At 39.1% G+C, this 20,731-nt stretch overlaps 1 protein-coding gene across 9 annotated transcripts in view; it reads left to right on the top strand.

The window, feature by feature from the left end:
• CDC14A (cell division cycle 14A) overlaps window positions 1–20,731 on the top strand; it is a 193,875-nt gene that overhangs the window by 156,139 nt on the left and 17,005 nt on the right. For 5 of the 9 annotated variants that reach the window (XM_058303117.2, XM_004471680.4, XM_023582571.2 and 2 more), the window contains 5 exons: window positions 3,131–3,290; window positions 14,286–14,401; window positions 17,037–17,084; window positions 19,363–19,485; window positions 20,204–20,730. In XM_058303117.2, coding sequence (XP_058159100.1) covers window positions 3,131–3,290; window positions 14,286–14,401; window positions 17,037–17,084; window positions 19,363–19,485; window positions 20,204–20,648 — 892 coding nt within the window. In that variant the 3' untranslated portion in view covers window positions 20,649–20,730. Of the gene's footprint in view, window positions 1–3,130; window positions 3,291–14,285; window positions 14,402–17,036; window positions 17,085–19,362; window positions 19,486–20,203; window position 20,731 lie in introns of those variants that run through there. The other 4 variants (XM_012530321.4, XM_058303114.1, XM_058303118.2 and 1 more) reach the window with 1 other exon arrangement.

Here is a 20,731-nt window from a genome sequence, read left to right as displayed (position 1 = left end):
TTCAAGAAGGATATCTGTTATTGAAGATTAACCCCATTTTAAAAAAAACTTTATTGTGGTAATATATATATATAAAACACAAAATTTCCCATTTTTAACCATTTTTAAGTGAACAGTTAGTGGTATTAATTCACAATGTTTTCCTATCATCACCACCATCTACTTCCTAAACTTTATTACACAAAAGAGAAACTCAGTACCCATTAAGTAATAACTCCCCATTTCCCCTTCCCTGACTCCTCGTAACCTCTCATCTATTTTCTATCTCTATGAATTTACTTATTCTAAATGTATCATATAAGTGGAATGCTTTAGTTTCCAAGGCTGCTCAAAGCAAATACCATGAAACGGGTAGGGTTAAATAATGGGAATTTTTTTTTTCTTTTTTTTGAGAGTCTTTTCACTTTTTAAAGGAATGTAATAAAATCTAAGGGCTTTCTGTTGAGAACTAAACACATAAACACCAAATTTCACATACAATTTCTGATGTTCTGGGTATCAATGTGATAGTACTTAATCAGTAATGTATGGATTCTAGACACCATATGCTATAAGAGGAGAGCTCACTGAAGCTGAAGGGTGCCCAGAGAGCATCCCAGAGGAGGAAGGATTTGATGGGAAAGGGAGGAAAAGGAGGGTCTGGGATGGGAGGAGAGGTTCACAAGAGCATTAGCTGTCAGACCAGAGATTATGTGTGTTTGCTTACAATATTCCCAGCACCTAGCTCAATTCCTTGCACTTAGTATGTCTCAGTCCATATCTGTTGAATGAATAAAGATTCAGGGAAGGTGTTCCAGGCAGATGGGTTGGTATGATTACAAGTGTAGGGTCTGGATGATAAAGACATACTCAGGGACAGTGGATGGTCCTTGTTATGAGTCCTTAAGATGGAGAAGAAGGCTAGAACTGAATAGGAAGGACTGGACTGGGATGTTAGGATCTGCTGAGTTTGGACTTGTGGCTATGTGGACCTGTGGTTGTCTGAAAGAGGGCAGGCTCTTGAACAAGAGCACAGGACTTTCCAGTGGAGGGTGATGATCTGGGAAAGGTCAAGTCATGGCTACTATTAAATATTTCCTCTGCATCTTGAGGATCCTGGGAGGGTGGGCAGCTATGTGAAGATCCTGTTCAGGTAGCTTTGGCTATGAAGTTTCCCCCACCACAAAAACTCATAGGATGCCTTGAGAATGGTATCCAACTGATTTTACTTTTTCTATAAAACATATGAATATATGAAAGGGGCAGTTGTTGTCCGAGAGAGGCCAGAGGAGTTTGAAGACAATGCAGTCTGCTCCACCACCTATCTCAGCAGGACCAGTCAGAGGTACCTACTCTTACATACACCCCAAAGCCTCAAAAATCAGAATGCTTCGTAAGGTTTTGTAATGGGAGTGCTCTGTCTGTCTGCCTGGTTGCCCACTTCACCCAGGTAAATCTTTTCTTGTCTCCTGTCTCATCTTGTGCCATTCTCTTCCTTTGAATCTTTCTCTCTTTGCATCTATATTCTCCTTTCTCATGATGTCTACTTTCTCTGTTCTCTATTACAATGTGTCTTTTTTTTAAAAAAATTATTCACTCATGGTTTTGAGGATGGAAAAATGTGCAAATCAAGGCAATACTTTCTTCCCAAAGACCAGCTGCTTGTGATCCTTGGCTCCTCTGTCACATGGCAAGGTACATGGTGGCATCTGCTGGTCTCTCCCTTCTTTTGGGGTTTTGTTAATTTCACCATAGCTTTTTTCTGTTTTTCTGCATTTCATTCTCTTATAAAGGACTCCAGTAATAGGATTAAGAACTCATCCTGACTGAATTGGGCCACACCTTAACTGAATGAGCTGCATCAAAAGGTCCTACATATAATGGGTTCATACCCACAGGAATGGATTAGATTTAAGAACATGGTTTTCTGGGGTACAAACATCTTCAACCCATCACAAAGAATCGCATTTGCCCTTTGTTTCTTATTTATTTCACTTAACATAATAATTTAAAGGTTCCTCCATGTTGTAGCATGTATCAGAACTTCATTCTTTTTTACAGCTTGATGATATTTCGTTGTATGGATATATCACATTTTGCTTATCTATTCATTTGTCCCATCATGCTTTAACCAAATTTTATTTGATATATGGACTGTTTGAAAGGCAGCATCACTCATTCTCTCTGTTGCTTTAAAAGAAGAACTCTATGCTCTTAAATTGTGCATCTTCTTGGTTATGCTGTTATCTCATTGGATATTGATATTCCTTAATATGAGCCATAATATTTTCAGTTTAATTCTGTTTTGTACAGCATGGTACACAATGGAATTAAAGCTATTCTGTATAGTAGCTTATCTTGTGAAGGTGACTCCCATCAGTAAAAATGGAAGCTCCTATTGTCATTTTGCTTACATATTTTAAGTTCTTTTAATCTTGAAAAAGCAGTAATAATTGTACCCTATTACATGAAAGGAAGCTTATAGATGAATTTCAAACCTATTTTCTCTAAAAGGAAATCTAATTGAGGCTGTAAGGTTTCCTTTCAGTAAGAGTGGGTCTCTAAAGTTATTTGTTCAGAGAGTTTCATTGGTGGCACAGACAATTAGGTACTTAATACTTTTTAAGGAATATCACTATCCAATGCAAGTTTCTTTTACCTGTGTCTTTGAGTCTCATCCATTCCAGCTCTTTTCACAAACAAGCATACCAAATTCTTAATATCTTACAGATTTCAAATTCATATTTGAAAGAAAAGTGGATTCACAGTCTTTATTGCTGTGGAATTTGTTTTGAACATCTGAGGACACAACAGTCAACCCATGTCCGACTATACATATATATAGTGGAAGATGGTTTGTTTTTTTTGAGGTGATACCAGGGATTGAACCTGGGACCTCGTGCATGTGAAACAGGTGCTTAACCACTGAGCTATACCCACTCTTGGTTATTTATTTTTAATATAGAACTTTAAATTTTACTTGGACTCTTAGAAAGGGACTTCATTTTTCCTTATTCTAAGATTTTATTATCTTTCTAGTCTGATCGGTAAAAGAGTGTCTGCTAATTTTTTTGTTTCCAAGGTATTATAATTCTGAGGAGATGATAGTAATTCATTTCAATGAATATTTTGTTTTCTCTTCTTTTTATAGAAAACAAGCATCATTGTGGGTTCAAGGAGACATTTTCCGATCCAAACTGAAAAATAGACCATCCAGTGAAGGAAGTATTAATAAAATTCTTTCCAGCTTGGATGACATGTCTATTAGTGGAAACTTAACTAAAATACAAAACCTGGAGAGATTTGGAGAGGTGAGTTTCCCCTAGACAGGTTTTCATATCTCCTTAGACTAATGTTCTGTATTTCTTTGTTTTCCAGTTGAACACATATAATATAGCAGTATCTGTTCTTTGAGGAGCTGAGAGTACCAAATTTTAGGTGTAGAGTCATCCACCTATAAAGCAACAACTAGGGCAAAGAAAGCAATTGCCCTTAAAAAGAAAAAAGTGGTAATTTAAGGACTACAGTTATAAAGGAGGCTACTCTGGTTTGGGGAATATTTACATAATATAAATAGAAAAGCATACTTTCTATTTGAAATGGAAATAGAGATCTGTGGAACATTGACCATGAGGTGCAGTGGTGCTCAGAGATGTATTCACCAAATGCAATGAATGTCTCATGATGATGGAGGAGGTTGTTTTTATGGGGGAAGGGGTGGGGTAAGGGGGATGGGAAGTACGTGGGGACCTCATGTTTTTTTGAACAAAAAAAAAAATTAAAAAAAAAAGAAAAAAACTTTAATGTAACATGAAGAAATTGAAGAAGGTACCACAAGGAGTACTTTGAAAATCTGATTCATTCTGATTCTTCAAGTAAGTCCAGAGTTAAAACATAATTAGTGGCAACTTTTTAATTGAGTTTCTGCCATAAGCAAATCACTTTATTTATTTATTTTTAAAGATTTATTTTTATTTTTATTTAATTCCCCTCCCCTCCCCCGGTTGTCTGTTTTCTGTGTCTTTTTGCTGCGTCTTGTTTCTTTGTCTGCTTCTGTTGCCATCAGCGGCATGGGAAGTGTGGGCGGCGCCATTCCTGGGCAGGCTGCTCCCTCCTTCGCGCTGGGCGGCTCTCCTTATGAGTGCACTCCTTGCGCGTGGGGCTCCCCTACGCGGGGGACACCCCTGTGTGGCAGGGCACTCCTTGTGCGCATCAGCACTGCGCATGGGCCAGCTCCACACGGGTCAAGGAGGCCCGGGGTTTGAACCGAGGACCTCCCGTGTGGTAGACGGACGCCCTAACCACTGGACCAAGTCCGTTTCCCAGCAAATCACTTTAAACACTTACTATACATTGCCTGATTTAATCTTCATAAGTACTTGGTGAGTTAGGTAATGTTATATCCATTTTACAGGTAAGGAAATTGAGTTCAGAGATACTCTAATTTCATTGTTAGAAACATGAATCAATCCATGTCTGTCTGATTCCAAACCTGTGTTTTGTTTTGTTTTTCTGTAGTACCCTGCTACCTCTGTTTAACAATGGAAGTATACTTACTAATAATTAGGATCATGGGTATTTTTGGAAATAAATGCAACTGAAAATTTGTGACTTGCCTAAGGTCACACAGTTGTTTATTCATGGGACTGCTTGAGAACTCCTAGTGGGGTATCTAACTCCTAGTTGAGTTCTTTCCACACTATACCTGAGGTAAAGCTAAGTACCTGGCTTTTATTTTTATGTTCCCAAATGAGCAAATAAAAGCTGTAAAAAATATTTAGGCAGCGAGTATCAATATACATTTTACTAGACAGTGACCTGTTAGATCCCAAAGGCCCTGAACAACATGCTGTGACTCAGGCTTAGCCTTTAAGGCATCTAAAATGGAAAGAATACATTGTAGCTCTCTTGGGTCAGTTATTAGGATCCCTATCAGCACGAAAGAAAACCAAAGTGCTTGGAGACTGGGAGAGTGAATTTTCTTCTAAAGACAAAAGAACTGATCTTTAAACCCTGCAGTATGTGCACTGATGAAGTAACTAAGTTTACTTGTTTGAGTCAGTGGTCCTCATGAAATGTAAATCTTAGCCAAGGTCATGTTGATTTTCTGAGCCTCTGTTGACTTTTTCATGTCTCTGTGTTTCAGTCTGGCCTATTAAAAGCAAACAAAAGGGATGTGAATTAAATTTTAATGTGATAACATAGCTAAGGGAGAGTACTTTTCTTGCTCTAATCAGCATGTCCTCCGAAGTTGAGTTCTTGAGTTCAAGTAAATAGAACCTTGAGTGATAACTTCTGAAAAGACAAACATAAGATTTATCCCTGTATCTGAGAAACATATTTAACTTGCAGGAAAGTAATGCTTTCTATATTTTAATCTCTGTTAACATCTGGTAATAAGAACATTTCATTCTTCACATTCTTTTTTGGCCTTGATTTGTTGAACTTAAGAGTAATTAACATTATCACTGGAACTAAGGAATTAAAAATAAAATTAAAAATAACTCAGTTTTAAAAATGAGCATATATTCAGATGTTGGACTGTTTCTCTGCTATCCATTCAGAGGTGCTGTTGTTTCTGAAGTTAAAGGACAGAAATGAAATAATCCAGAAATGCCCCAGAGAATGATGGTGTGGTTAGTGTTTTATATAGTGACAGGCACATGGCTTTTGGACCACTTTATAGTTAAGTGATTGTGGCAGTTTGATATTATTTATGAATTCCAAAAATAGATACAGATTATGTTTTTAAACTGGTCTGTTCCTCTGGGTATGATACCCTTTGATTTAAAGTCAAAGGTTTTAAGTTTACTTAATTAATTCAAGGACTTTGATTCAAACACATCAGAAGAGTGTGGCTCAGGGTTGAGTCCCCACCCTCTTGGGCTATATAAATGAACACTCAATCAAGAAGACACACAGAAGAATGCACAGGAAGAAAGAGATCTCCATAGATGCAGAAGAGGAGAGAATTTGGTGATTTTGGCCCTTCCATGTGACAGAAAGGAGAAGGCTCAAACAGCTAAAGCCCCAGGGAGAGATGAGCCATTCAACTGACAGTTTACAACTGACCTTGTGAACAGACCAGCACAGCTGAGAGGCCCTGAGAGACAAGCCCTATCCCAGCCTACAACTGAGATTGGAAGAAGCAGGACCCATGGAGCCTTAAGAAGAAGAAGGAAGAAGAGACCAGAAGAGATCACCTGCCATTTGTCTTCAACAGTTTAGTGAGGAAGTAACCTTGAGTTGAACTCTTTAGGGCCTTGTAACTATAAGCTTCTATCCCAAATAAATATCTTTTATAAAAGCCAACAGATTTCTGGTATTTTACATCAGCACCCCATTGGCTGACTAATTCATTGATGCTTTGTGCAAGTAACTCTTCTAGCCCTTTTCTTACCATTCTTATCTTTTGCCAGTTCGGAATGTTACTCGTATATGGGCAAATAATTTATCAAAAGTGAACTGAAGAGAGTTAGTGATATCTTTATTGTTCTTGAGAATTGTGAGAAAATAATCTGAGATTTCTGCAGGGATTTTAATGTGTTTCAAGTTCCATACCAATGTTGGGGGTAGAATTCCATGAAAATTCTGGATTCAATTTAGATTGTGCATAAAGGAAGTACAAAAAAGAAACACTCTTCAAGTGGTTATATTAAATTTTTAAAATATAAAGTCAGATTGAAAGCAGGAGTAGCAAATTATTATTTTTTGGTTTCTAGACCTGCAGGAATTTGCCTGTGAATGGTTTTTAGGCAGTTGTATAATTACCTGACTTGGAGGATTTGAATACATGAGTTTTCAGCACTCAAGATGTGTGTGAAAGGAAAATAAACAAAAGTATGAATAACCAGAATGATGCAGGTCATGAGTCTGGGCCCTTAATAAGTTTTCTTAGCCTCCTTAGAGTAAGGAGTCTTTGCCCTTATTAAGCCGAGTGTTCAGTGCTGGGCTAGGTGTTTTGAAATATGCAGGGGAAGGGACATGTAGACACAACCCATCCCTAGGTGCAGGTTAGGCTCCCTGCCCTGTGCTCCTGTCTGCACTGTACTTTTCCTCCCTGATCCTTATCCCCTCTTCAAGCAGGATCTACATCTGCCCTCATCACTATACCTTACTAAATATTGCTTGAATGAATGAACAAAAGCTTTCAGTTTTATAGAAAACACAAGAAAACAAACATGAAATAGTTAATAATCCAAGCTATACAAGGGGTAGTATATGCTTGGCTGCAAAAATAACAGCATTAATATAGGCTCATTTTGACATTCAGGGGCCTAAAGGTGCATTATAGATTGAGATTATTAAAAAAGGCTTTAAGAGGATGGAATGTTAAGCACTTTGCTTAAAGTGCAGATATTGAAGGAGTTAAATGAGGAGTTTAGGGTATAGTAACAACCTAAATAGCACTTACTGTGTGCTAGCACTGTTCTAAGCTCTTTGTAAATATTAACCCTTTTAATCCTTACCCATATGAAATGTTACTATGCCCGTTTTACAGTTGATGAAATTGAGGTAAAGAGAATTAAGCCACCTACTCAAGGCCACCCAGGAAGTAGGTGGTGTAGCTGGCATTTGAACCCAGGCCTCTGACTTTACCTTCCTGCCTTTCCTTGGGGTCCTCAGTGGGGGATTTGTCCATCATAATTTTTTTTAAATTTATTTTTTATATCAATGTTACAAGTTAATGTAAGATAATAATTACAATAACAGTAAATCTCCTTTAGTCAGGGGTTACATTTCCCCCTTATTATTGTTCATTCCTCAGTCATGAGGGATTTGGGACGACATTTCTCCCTGACTGCTTCAGGCTGAGAAGGTACGTAGTTATTATGGGGCTGAGGAATGGAATTGTTTTGCTTGCTGGTCCCTCTCCATTGTTTTGTTAGTTGTCCAAGGCATGTCTGAAGATCTGGAGACTAGGAGTTGGCCACTACTAGCTGGGTTTCAGGGCTCAACTGGCATAGGATGAATCTGAGAGTTTTAAGTCCCTGAGAAGTCTACTTAATAAGTATATTGAAAATTACAGGTTCAAATAAGAGAAGTAGAAGAATCATGATTAAGTGACCTACAAATGAGAGTAACTATGTTATATTGGAGAAATAGCTTTTCGACATAGATAATTTTGAATATAACCTTAGCCAGTCCATTCTGTTTTTACCTTTTCTTTTTTTAGTCCAATATTAGCACACCAGTCAGATGCTTTTGATTTTTGAGATAAAATTAGATAGAGGTGCTGCTAATGATCAGCTCATTCTCAGAAATTGGCAAATATACAAGAATGTAGTATTGTTGAATATTGTGATTTATATTCTCGTTTACTTTTTACAAGTACTCTTGAGCAGGATGCACCTTAGGAAAATCTGTGTGGTAAAAAGTAATCTCTGAGGCCCTACTTTTAAGCACTCTTCTTTCCCCTCTGAGGACTACCAAGGCATTTCAGTTCTAGTCTGAATGTCATTGGAGATCTGCCAGAGGCTGTTAAACAGGAGTGATGGTAAGAGGATTCATGGCTTGGGGAGATGGCTCCAGCTGTGGTGTGGAAGTGGAGTTGGAGGGGGCTTGGGCTGGGGTGGAAGACTGGGGAATTGGTGATGGCGGGAGTGGTCCAGGTGGTAAAAGATCTGAACCAAGGCAGGAGTGGCGAGGAAGAGGAGAAGGCAGATTTGGGAGCTCTGATAAAGTCAAACTTTGTATTGATCTGATGCAGTTTATTATGAAAACAGCATCTTTGTCTTTCTCCAACTTTTATATCCCATAGGTTCAATATCTAAGAGTTGAAAAGATGACCTAGCCACTTTTCCTAGCCAGATAATTTAAATATGCTAAAATTCATCTTCATTATCTTCCAATCCTTTGACTTCTATTTTTATTCATGTTTCTATTTCAAACTCTCCTTTTATATCACTTTTCTATTTTAGCCCTTCCATCTTTATTTCCTAGTGTGCTATATTTTATCTAATCTTTTCTTAATGGCACATACCACATCCCTCCCAGTAGTTTCCCCTGTGCTATTTTATTGATGTGTCAGTATTTTATCCAACTGATTTCTGTGGGCACAATTTATTTTACTTTGGTTTTCTTCTTGTCTTTATATAAAGAACAACTGATGGAATAAAAGAAATCTTCAAACTTTACCTTATTATTTGTTCTTTAGCTACATCATCATCTGTAAATAAATGCATTTTTGAAAACAGCATTTCTTTATATATTTTGGTTTGCTCTCATTTCCCACCTTTAGGTAGGGTAAGCTGGTCATCAAAAAAAAAAAAAAAAAAATATATATATATATATATAGTTAAATTGTTAATACTCAGATCCTCCAAAGGGTAGCAGAGAGTCTGAGAGCAAACCCTAACTTTTTAAAGGAGTAAAGATAAGAGATTCTTCCCAAGAATAAGTAGACTTCCTCACCTTTGCTCCCCAGTAGTCATATGGCTTTGTTTCAGAGAATCTTTGTCTCCTGACCAGCTCAGGGCAAGGGAGAGGGGTTCTGTACTGGGACCCTGTGGGGAAAGGGGCTGGAGCCCAAGAGTAGGTTAGGTTCTCCATACTCATCATTTGTGTATGCATTCTTTAGTGTTCATTAGTTATCATGAGGTATACACAGACATCATGTGTATAAAAGAATGAGGCCTAACAGCAACTCACAAAAAAGCATTTAAACTGCTCCAGGTCCACAAATTCATGGGATTGATTTATATGCCATGATAATAGGAGCTGTGTTTTCTAATATGCTGACTTCCTCTCCCCCAGTTGGCACTTATGACCTAATATGTGTTACAAGGTCCCCTAATAAATACAGTGCTTGTTATAGTCATGTCTTTGTGTCTTCTTCAGTATTTCAGGATGCCAAAGTGTTTTCCTGTAGAGCTTTTTTTTTTTTGAAGTATCAGGGCCGGGAATTGAACCTGGAACCTTGTATGTGGGAAGCCAACACTCAACCACTGAGCTATACTGGCTCCTTATATAGCTGCTTAGTATCAGTTCTGTAATTAAACTTAAGTATCTTTTGAATAAAATTGTGTAACTATTTTTGTCAAGAGGTAGAAGGCTATATGTGTTCTATCCCTCTTAGTCCTTAAAATTCTAAAACATCATGGAATAGCCACAGCGATAAAATAAAAGAAGATAAGTTTAGAAAAAACCTATATTTTGGTAGATTTCTTCAGACCTATCCATTTCCCTCCTTCTATCTTCCCCAGTTCCTGACTTCTAAGCAGTTTTCCATACCCTAATCCAGTTCATCATCTCTCACTATATCTCTGCAGCAGCTGCCTAATTTTGCTTTTCCACATGCAATTTTGACCTTTTCCAATTCATTCTCCTCACAGTAACCCACTGGCAATATATGTGAATGAGGGTTTCCTGTGTAAAGGACTCTTAAAAACCAATATGAAAATGTCATGCACCCCCAAAAAAGAGGGGCAGGGGGAACACACTTACTGCTGGTAAACATAAATATTCTACTTCCCTAGAAATTAAAGAAACACAAATTCAAATGATAAGATGCTGTCAAGGTGTAGGAAATAAAAGAAATGTATGCAGTATTGGCAAGGGTTTAGAGAAAAGGATGCTCTTAAATGTTGCTGGTTGGAGTTTAAATGGTAAAGGCTTTCTGCAGGGCAATTTGATAATATGTATCAGAAGGCGTTCATGAATTTACCTTGAGACAATAAAAGGACAGTGTTGAAAGACCTTGTGTGTATAGGAGGCTACTTGATGGAGCTGTTAATGGTGATGAAAAACAGAAAACCGTCTAACCAAGGGAATTGGTTAAATAAAAGCAATAAAATTTATTCATCCGTTCCCTGGAAATTTTATGAGTGATAATGTAAAAATGTACATAAATGTACATTTGTACATAATGTGATAATGTAAAAATGTACATAAATTTTTGTACATAAAGAGTGATAATGTAGAAGTTGTTTTTTTTTTTAATTTACCCTGAAACAGTTCCACAAAATAAGTATATTTAAGGGGAAAAAACAAGTTACAGTGCAGCATATATAATACAATTCCTTTTCATAAAGAATGTATTGGAGGTGGGTATATATAGCACAGGGAAAAGTCTGTAAGACCATATGCCAGGATGTTAGCATGTGTTTTGCTTTTGATGGTAATATTTAGGTGGTTTTAATTTTCTTTTTCAGGTTTATCTATGTTTTATTATTTTCTATGATAAATAAGTATTATATGGTAAAAATACATTTTTTTTCCTTCAGAAAAAACATGGTTTCTTTCTCCAGAGACTGAGAACTGGGGCTTCATATGTAATGTTTACAAGAGCAAGGGTATTTAACTTAAACGAACTTAAATAAAGGAGGATAAATAAAAATATGTTAAATCTAGGTTGTCAGACAAATGAATATCTGTTACAATATTTTTTATTACTTCCTATGTGTTCGAAATGTGTCATAATTTTTAAAAAAAGATTTGACCTTTAAAAGTCACATTAGTGTGGGAAATAATATGTAGAGTAATTATAAATTACACTGTTAATTTTTCTAAGTAATACATGACACAGCTTTAAAAATATGAAAAGTGTTGAATTCTTATAATAAAAAATAGCAATTTCCCAATGCTCCAAATCCACTTCCAAAGGCAGGAACCTCTTAGCAAATTATGCTAATATTTTCACTGCCATATTTCTAAAATCTTTGCTTATGTTACTTTTTCAATTTATCAGTTTATGTTAATCTTATTTATGAATATTTCCTGTTGCCTCCTGGTTATAGTAAATAGGATTTAGCTCTCCTACTTTGCTTTTGCTGCTACCCTCCTGTATTAGTCAGCCAAGGGGTGCTGATGCAAAATACCAGAAATCGGTTGGTTTTTATAAGGGGTATTTATTTGAGAAGGAGCTTACAGATACCAAGCCATAAAGCATAAGTTACTTCCCTCACCAAAGTATGTTTCCACGTGTTGGAGCAAGATGGCTGCCGACGTCTGCAAGAGCTCAATCTTCCTGCGTTCCGCTCTTCCTGGGGCTCCAGCTTAAGGCTTCAACATCAAACTCCAACATCAAAAACTGTCCAGCTCTGTCCTTTGCCATTTTTTATCTGTGAGTCCCCACCCACCAAAGGTAGGGACTCAAAACCCTACTGACACAAGGGGTTTACCTGGTTACTTAATCAAGTAGACCTCTGAATCCAATATAATCTAATATGCCCAGAGGAAAAGATCAGTTTACAAATCTAATCCAATAATTCTTTTTGGGATTCATCAATAATATCAAAGTGCTACACCTCCCAATATAGTTATATCATAATTTTTGATTAAACCAAATAATATATACACCCTTGCTATATAAATATTGTTCACTGTTGAGCTTAATAGTTCACTATGACTCTTTTTTTCCTTGTTGGACCTCTTAGTTTTTCCTAGAGTTAACTGCCTTTTTCATTTGCTTAGTTTTCTCCACATTGAGGTAAAAATAATATTATTCTCCTATCCATCCCCCATAAAAGTTGTGGCAATTATAAATTTTTTCAAACTCACCACACAGCAGAAAAACAGCAGCAACAACAATAAAAAGCAAACAAACGAAAAGCCAACTTAATTCCATTCTTTTCCTGAAGACATCCTTCCTTTCCATCTGTTTTGTAACCCCCTACTTGGTAGACAGTTCTGATTCTGGACTTGTCTTCACACTCTTCAGTTGGATATCTAATTTTCCTGGATCTCATCTTGTCTTTTATCGTTTTTGCTGAAGCACATCCTCTAGTATTTTCTGAAAAAGATTGTGTGGGAGGTAAATATTTGTGTCTTTGTTCTACCTTTACACTTGACTGATAGGTTGAATTTAGAATTCTAGAGTAAGAATCACTCTTCTTCAGAGTTTTGAACGCTTTTCAGAGCTTAAAAAACAAAGATCCTTCTGGTTGGTGGAACAGACAAGTTTCTTTGGTTTTCAGATGTCCACAGAGGTAACCAGTTGACAATGAAACTGCCTGTCAGATCCTCCAAGAAGCTCCCCTTGCCTATCTCATGAGGATTTATATACTTTCTTGGCCACACCCCATATTCTGGAGAGTTCTAGCTTTAAAGAGAGGAAGGGGTTATTATGGCTGGAAGGGATCATAGCAAATCCAGGCCCTTTGAGTTTTCATGTGAGGAAATAGACAAAATACAGTCTTTACTGGTGCCTCATTAGTGTGCTGTGGCATATGTTTTAGAAGGAACATTGCCTCTGGGAACAAGATATCTGACTTTAAAATCCTAATTCTCTGGGAAGTGGATGTGGCTCAACTGATAGAGTGCCTACCTACCATATAGGAGGTCCAGGGTTTGCTACCCAGAGCCTCCTGGCCCATGTGGTGAGCTGGCCCATGCACAGTGCTACTGCGCACAAGGAGGGCCGTGCCATGCAGGGGTGTTCCCCGTGTAGGGGTGCCCCACACTCAAGGAGTGCTCCCTGCAAGGAGAGACGCCCCACCCAAAAAAGCATAGCCTGCCCAGGAGTGGCGCCGCACACACGGAGAGCTGATGCCGCAAGATGATGCAACAAAGAGAGACACAGATTCTTGGTGTCACCTGAGAAGAATGCAAGTGGACACAGAACAACACACAGCAAATAGGCACAGAGAACAGACAATGGGGACAAGGGGAGAGAAATTAAATAATAAAAAAAACCCATAACTCTGCCATTAAAGTTTAGGGAGCTTAGGCAATCTTCTTAACTTCTGTGAGCACCTCCCTTTTTCCATCTGTAAATTAAAGATAACAGTACCTTTGGCACAGAGTTGTTACAAGAGTTAAATGGGGGCTGGCATGTGAAAAGATCTAGTATGGATACTATAAGACTAATTCCAGCAGAAACATACTTTCCCAGTCTAGTGAGCATAGTCCAGTTAAGTCCTTCTATAAAGGCTTTGGCTGCTTTTATTAGTGCTAAATGACAGTAAGTTACTGTGTCAGTATCCTAAATTCTCTTGTATTTTGAACACAAATTATAGAGTTTGCAACAGTGGACCCTGAGAATATCTGAAAAGATATTTGAACTGTATCCATTGAGCCCCCCTTTGTCTAGACTATATCCTAAAACATGTTTGTGTCTGCAAGAGAGTCTTTTTGGTTGTGGTCCATTGTAACAAATAACTCCTTTTAAATTCTACCACATCCATGTCCATGTTACTTTAGTTTGGAATTAGGTTGGTATATTTAACTGGGAAATAGTCGAGTATTCTTAGTTTATATGGGGACAGTGCTTGATTCATAGTGTATATAAATGAATTAATTTTATCTATATAAAGCAAAATTATTTGGAATGACTTTCCTGTGGAACATGACTTTTTTTCCTCCAGAACAATTTAGAAGAGGATGAAGATGTGGAAATGAAAAATGGTATAACCCAAGGAGACAAACTACGTGCCTTAAAAAGTCAGAGACAGCCACGTTCCTCACCATCCTGTGCATTTAGGTAGCTCCATTTTTAAAATTTTAAATTTATAGTGCTTCCTTTTGTGGATAGACTATTTGGTCCTCTCTTTTGAATATCATTCTGCAAATACCATTTTTACCTTCCATTTTTTTTGGTTTTTTACATTTTGTATTGTTTATTAATTTTATAACCTGGGGAGTAGTTAAGTTTTTAGAAGTTTATTGACAGCAAGTGCTGGAATTCTACTTTAAGCAGCTAAGCAGTTATCTCTGAGAATTCAATTCCAAGTTCCCTTTGAATTCTACCTGTCTCCACCTTCGACTGGGTTCCCTGCCTGGTGGCAAATCCTCACAGGTACGCTGAAGCTTTTATATTGAGGCAGTGTGTGCATTAAAATGTTGTATGTCAAGCTTTGGTATGTATTAACTAATTCCTTAGCCTTCCCTTCTCTTTTTGAGAAATGAGTAAGGGATTCTTACCTGTGCCTGTAAAGTTATAAACCATCTTGATTTTGAAGTCTGAAATTACTCATCAGAATCAATTGATGGAACTTATGACCACTGCAGTTGAAATCCGCTGAGAGTTCAGGTTGGGTAAAGAAAGGTTTACCGGGGATGAGTCTCCCTGGCACCGAGGGACCACTATCAACTACCAACTGATGATGCAACTGGAAAATGACCTCATACGGAAGGTTCAACGCGGATCAGCGGAATATCCCTGTCTACATAAAATAACATGACTTTAAAATGCTGTTTGACCTAATGTAAGGGGGAAATGGAAAGGAGAAATGAGTTTATATGGCTACGAGTCTCTAAAAAAGAGTCTGGAGGCTGTCAGAAGGATTGCCCTTATGCACAACTGAGCAGAGTCAGAGAGACAGATAAAGCAGATACAACCCTCAGATATTGGTTCCTTTGAGGGCTAAAGAGACCCATGGGAGTTATGGTCATGGCCGATGGGGTTAACTACCAGGTCAGATGGCCCCTCTTTGGAACTGGTGTTTATGTGTGACGAATCTGGACTCAGATGGGATCTCTCTTCATAAGACTTTCATGCTAATGTGCTGGAGGTGCAGTTAGTGTCGGGATTTAAGATATATTTAGGGGATTTGAATCTCTGGACTGACAATGTGATAGCCAGGTCCTGAGCCTCAACAGACTCCAGCACCTACAATCTGACTTATTGGGCTCACCACACTCAGCTAAGATGCAGTTGAAGAAGGACAACCACCACACCATGGAGCCTAGAGTGATTACAACTGAAAGTGGGAGGATTGCATCCAGCATCCAGGTGGAATCTGAGCCTCCTCTTGACATAGAGGTGCAATGGACACAACCAATCCAATGTCCACATAGAAAAGGTGGCATTGGATTGAGAAAAGTGGACATGATGGCTGATGGGTATGGGGAAAGGCAGGAAGAGATGAGAGGTGGAGGCGTCTTTGGGACATGGAGCTGCCCTGGATGGTGCTTCAGGGGCAATCACCGGACATTGAAAATTCTCACAGGGCCCACTGGATGGAATGGGGGAGAGTATGGGCCATGATGTGGACCATTGACCATGAGGTGCAGAGGTGCCCAAAGATGTACTTGCCAAATGCAATGGATATGTCATGATGATGGGAAGGAGTGTTGCTGGGGGGGGGGGGAGAGGTGGGGGGGGGGGGAGAGGTGGGGTGGGGGTGGTAGGGTTCAAAGGGACCTCATATATATATTTTTTTAATGTAATATTATTACAAAGTCAATTTTAAAAAAATTAAAAAAAAATAGAAAGGTTTAAAAAAAAAAAAAAGAAAGAAAGGTTTTTCAGCATCAGTGTAGCTGCAACCATCAGTGAGTATCATCATGATTTTTAATTGTCCTGAATGGGGTGCAAGGTTGGGTATGGTTGCTTGATGGCCTATGCTTTGAGCACTGGTTTGCTGATCTGACTGATATATCAGGTAGCTATAGCTTTGTCTATAAGTGAATATAATGGGAAACAACTACTTTTATTTGACTTAGAAGTGAGGGACAAAAGCATAGCAGGAAGAATGTTTTGCCATTAGATGTGTTGCCTTTTCATCTCAGTGCCAGGTTCTTCAAGATCAATTTACATTACCAGTCTTTTTTACTTACCTTTTTTCCCCTTGAAATTCTAAGAAATTGCTTTACATTGTTAAAATTCATTTAAAACATTTATATTTGATTCTTTAATCATAAAGAATCAAAAGGGAGGAAGGGATAAGTTGGTAAAGAGTATAACTTGACAAATAGATAAAAAAAAGTGAGAGAAACTCTGCTACATAAATTTAGAAGGCTCATGTCAATGGTTTTTCTATTTTCTCTATTTACTCTTATTTTTATTCTCATTTCTTAGAATTTAGTTTTCTTAACAGCATCGTGATACCATCATCCAATATTTTTTACCCTAAGAGGATGCAATACCATGTTCTGATTAAAAAACAAGATGTTCTAAGTGAAATTCACAATGAAATAAAATGAGTAAAATGAATTACCTGCTGGTTCTAGGACTTATTTTATAAAGTGGAGGAATACTAATATCCACTTGTAAAGTTTTTCGCTTTTGCCAATTAATATTTCTATTAGTGTGGACTCCACATGATGTGCCTTTTGGTCTTTTCTTAAATGTATGAAATTGGTGATGCTTAAGCATTTGTTTTTGATTTCCATAGGTTGGATGATATGAAAGGGCACCCAAGAGCAGTGTCTCAGCCTTTCAGGTACTGTTAATGAAGTTGAATTTCTCGTTACTTGTGAAAAAAAAAAAGAGCTTCCTTTTAGATAAATTTCCTAACCAACCTTTAAACCGATGAAAATAAACTGCATACACCTTTTCATTTCTTAAGTTTCTTCCCTGTTCCAGGTTGTGACAGTTAGCTTTATTTCTGATGTTCAGCATGAAAAGGGATTTTTGTTCTCCTGTGCAGGGCTGTGTGGCTGGTAGCTGACTCCACGCTCTTGGCACCCAGCACGTTTGCGGCCCCACATCACAGCTGCTCTGCAGTGTTCCTTTCTCACCAGTGATAGAGTTTGCCTTTAGTATTTTCCATTTCTGTTCTTTCTGTTTCCCCCTCTTTATGCATGTGCTTATTTACATCCTTTACTTTTTAGGTTGATTCCCTTCCCTATCCTCTATTTGAGGAGGAAATATTAGTATTTTTCTCTGGGAAAATGTCTCCTGAACACTTCCAGGGCAGTAGCAGGGTACTTGGCGAGAGCGGCAGAAACATTTGGCCAAGGCTGGTGATGAACTAGAAGAAAGAGGCCAATTCACTCTCCGCCTCCAGTTTTTTTCAACCCTGAGTTTAGGGTTGCTTAGCAGGGACAGTTCAGGGAGGTCCCAGATTTCTCTGGAAGCTTGAGTCTCTTCCTTGTACAACTTTTCCTATTCTTGTTTTAGAATCAAAACATTTGCTTAAGCTGTTTCTGGAGGAAGGATGACAAAGGAAAGTCTACAAATAAATAAGCTTTTCTGAAGTAGATAGAGAAACAAGGTCCAGACACATTAAACGGTTGGTCCAGAGTAAAACAGATTTGGCATTAAAACTGTGCCTGGGCCCTGGCTGTCCAGATACGTGTCAATTTCCCCATCTTCATTGATTGAACACCTACTCTGAGTTTGGCACTGTGATAACCACTGGGAATTGAAATGAGAGGCAGTTCTTTATCCTCAAGGAACTTATATCAAGTGAAGGAAATAGACAAATATCAGGCATTGAAGTATGGTGTAGGAGTTAAAGTTTACTATGAGAATATAGGATAAATGGGGCACTTAACCTGCCTGGGAATTCAGTGAAGACTGTATCAGGTAAGAGCAGAGCAGACTAATAAAGGATAAGTCATGGTAGCGAATCAAATGGAAATGGGAGGTAAGGAGAGGGAGGTGCCCTGTCAGGAAGAACAGCTTATAGAAACTGGACAGAATCGTGAATGCAGCACATTGGGGAACTCAAAGAGTTTTATACAGCTGGGGTGAGAAAAGTATAGATAGAATGGCCTGTGCAGAGAGGCAAGGGTCAGATTTTGGAGGGTTTTAAGCAAAGCCAAGGAGTTTATAGTTATTGAGGAAAGATAAAATGGTTTAAGCGGTGAAGTGACATGATCACATTTATAGTTCAGGTTTTGCTGGAGGCTACTCAGAATTTGAATTGTTAAGGAATAAGATTAAAATGTGTTACTAGTTGTCTAGGTTAAGAAATAATGATGCCATGGGAAACAGACTTGGCCCAGGGGTTAGGGCGTCCGTCTACCACATAGGAGGTCCAGGGTTCAAACCCCGGGCCTCCTTGACCCGTGTGGAGCTGGCCCATACGCAGTGCTGATGCGCGCAAGGGGTGCCCTGCCACGCAGGGGTGTCCCCCACGTAGGGGAGCCCCACGCGCAAGGAGTGCGCCCCATAAGGAGAGCCGCCCAGCGCGAAAGAAAGTGCAGCCTGCCCAGGAATGGCGCCGCCCACACTTCCCATGCGGCTGATGACAACAGAAGCGGACAAAGAAACAAGATGCAGCAAATAGACACAGAGAACAGACAACCGGGAGGGGGGGGGGAATTAAATAAATAAATCTTTAAAAAAAAAAAAAAGAAATAATGATGCCATGGCCTAGGGCAGCTGCATGGTAGAGAGGAGAGGGTAGATGTGAAATGTAAAGAGGTGGTGGAATCTGTGAAGTTGCCAAGGAGTAAAGGGAAGTCATCAAGGACTTTGAATCCTGGATTGAAGGAGCTTCTTCTCTGTGCTTCTGTTTCCTCACTAGCCAATTGGGACAGCATTGTTAGCTACCTCTTAGGAGTGTGGAGATTGACTGACTGAATGTAAGGTTCTCAGAGCAGTGCCTGGCAGAGTTAGTGCTGCACAAGTGTTGGCTGCTGCTGCTGTCCTATTTGTAAGACCTCTCAGGATGTCTTGACTGTTTATAAGCTATCTTGTCATAGTCGATTGCTGAGTGTTTAAGATAATACAGCTTCAGTGTGACACTTTGCCCATTTTTCCCCTCAAAGATTGAGTTCTTCCCCACAAGGATCTGCATCTTCTTTGAAGACCTCAAAAGTGGCTTTGTCCCCTTCAGCGACAGCCAAGAAGATAAATAGGGGTACTTTGTCCTCAGGTGCCAGTTTAAGAAGGTAATTTTTTTTTCTCCTTTCTTCCAAGGTATTGGCAGGAGGTAAAGGAAATCTGCAGCCAACTGAGTTTGGTGGGAGTCGTGTCAGAGGAGGGCACCAGAGAGAGGGAAACCACAAAAGATTCAGTGATCCCCTGGGTCTTTCGTTCGTCTTTTGCATTGCAGGGGGACAAAGACATGTAGGCAGTGCTGTACAGCAGCCCTTTCTTTTAGTGAAGCTGCAGCTTGCCTATTAGGACCCAGGGCTCAGCTGCACAAACCAAAGACAAATGGCATTGTTACGTCTCACCTGACGTATATAGAACTAAAATGAGTCGGGCATTTGATGTAGTCATGTGAGTGAATAGTAGAAGTTAAATCTTGTACCAAGTCTGGTTTTCACTCTCCCCTTTTAAGCCCGTGCCATTTCCTTCAGACCTCAGGACAAAGAGAACCCCCAGAAGTTCTATTTCAAGGTCTCTAGTCAGACTATAGTAGCCAGCTTTTTGGATCTTAATTAGCTGCTTTTGACAGAAGAAGTTGACATGTGTAACTAAGGGCCACATATAATCTCACCAAGAGTGATACAGAAACCGTTCTCTTATCATTTGTGTTGATCAGAATTGTCTTCATCACATTCCCCTAATGCCGTTAATATGTGTTTTAGAAACATGAGCTCTTTGCATGAGTATACATTGTTATCTATGTGTTTTCCCTCCCCTCCCATGTTTTCCATTCAGCTTTTCCATAAACTCCCGGCTAGCCAGTTCTCTAGGAAACCTGAATGCTGCAACAGATGATACAGAGAAAAAGACCTCATCACCCTCTAAGGCAGGTTTCATAGCCAACCCATTCACCAACCTCTTGAATGGCAGCTCCCAGCCGACTGCCAGAAATTACCCTGAGCTCAACAACAACCAGTACAACAGAAGCAGCAGCAGTGGAAGCAACCTGAACAGTCACCCTGCTCCCCGGAACACCAAGACAGAGGAAAACACCGCCATCCTCCGACCCTCCTACACTGGGCTTTCTTCTTCTTCTGCAAGATTCCTGAGCCGTTCAATCCCTGTAAGTTCGCAGACACCACCTCTTGGTCCTCAGAACCCTGAGCGCAACTTCTGTGCCTTGCCTTCCCAGCCAAGGCTGCCACCAAAGAAGTTTAGCACCGCCAAGGAAGCCTTCTGATCGATGCCTTCCCTCTGTGTTGTGACACTGTCTTAGCATGTACATTCTGCTGGCTCCTCTTCAAGTAAATGCCAAATTTCAAC

This window comes from Dasypus novemcinctus, chromosome 9 (genome assembly GCF_030445035.2).
Source record: "Dasypus novemcinctus isolate mDasNov1 chromosome 9, mDasNov1.1.hap2, whole genome shotgun sequence".
NCBI lineage: Eukaryota > Metazoa > Chordata > Mammalia > Cingulata > Dasypodidae > Dasypus > Dasypus novemcinctus.
Note: the sequence above shows the minus strand (reverse complement) of the source record. Positions and strands in the feature narration are given on the sequence as shown.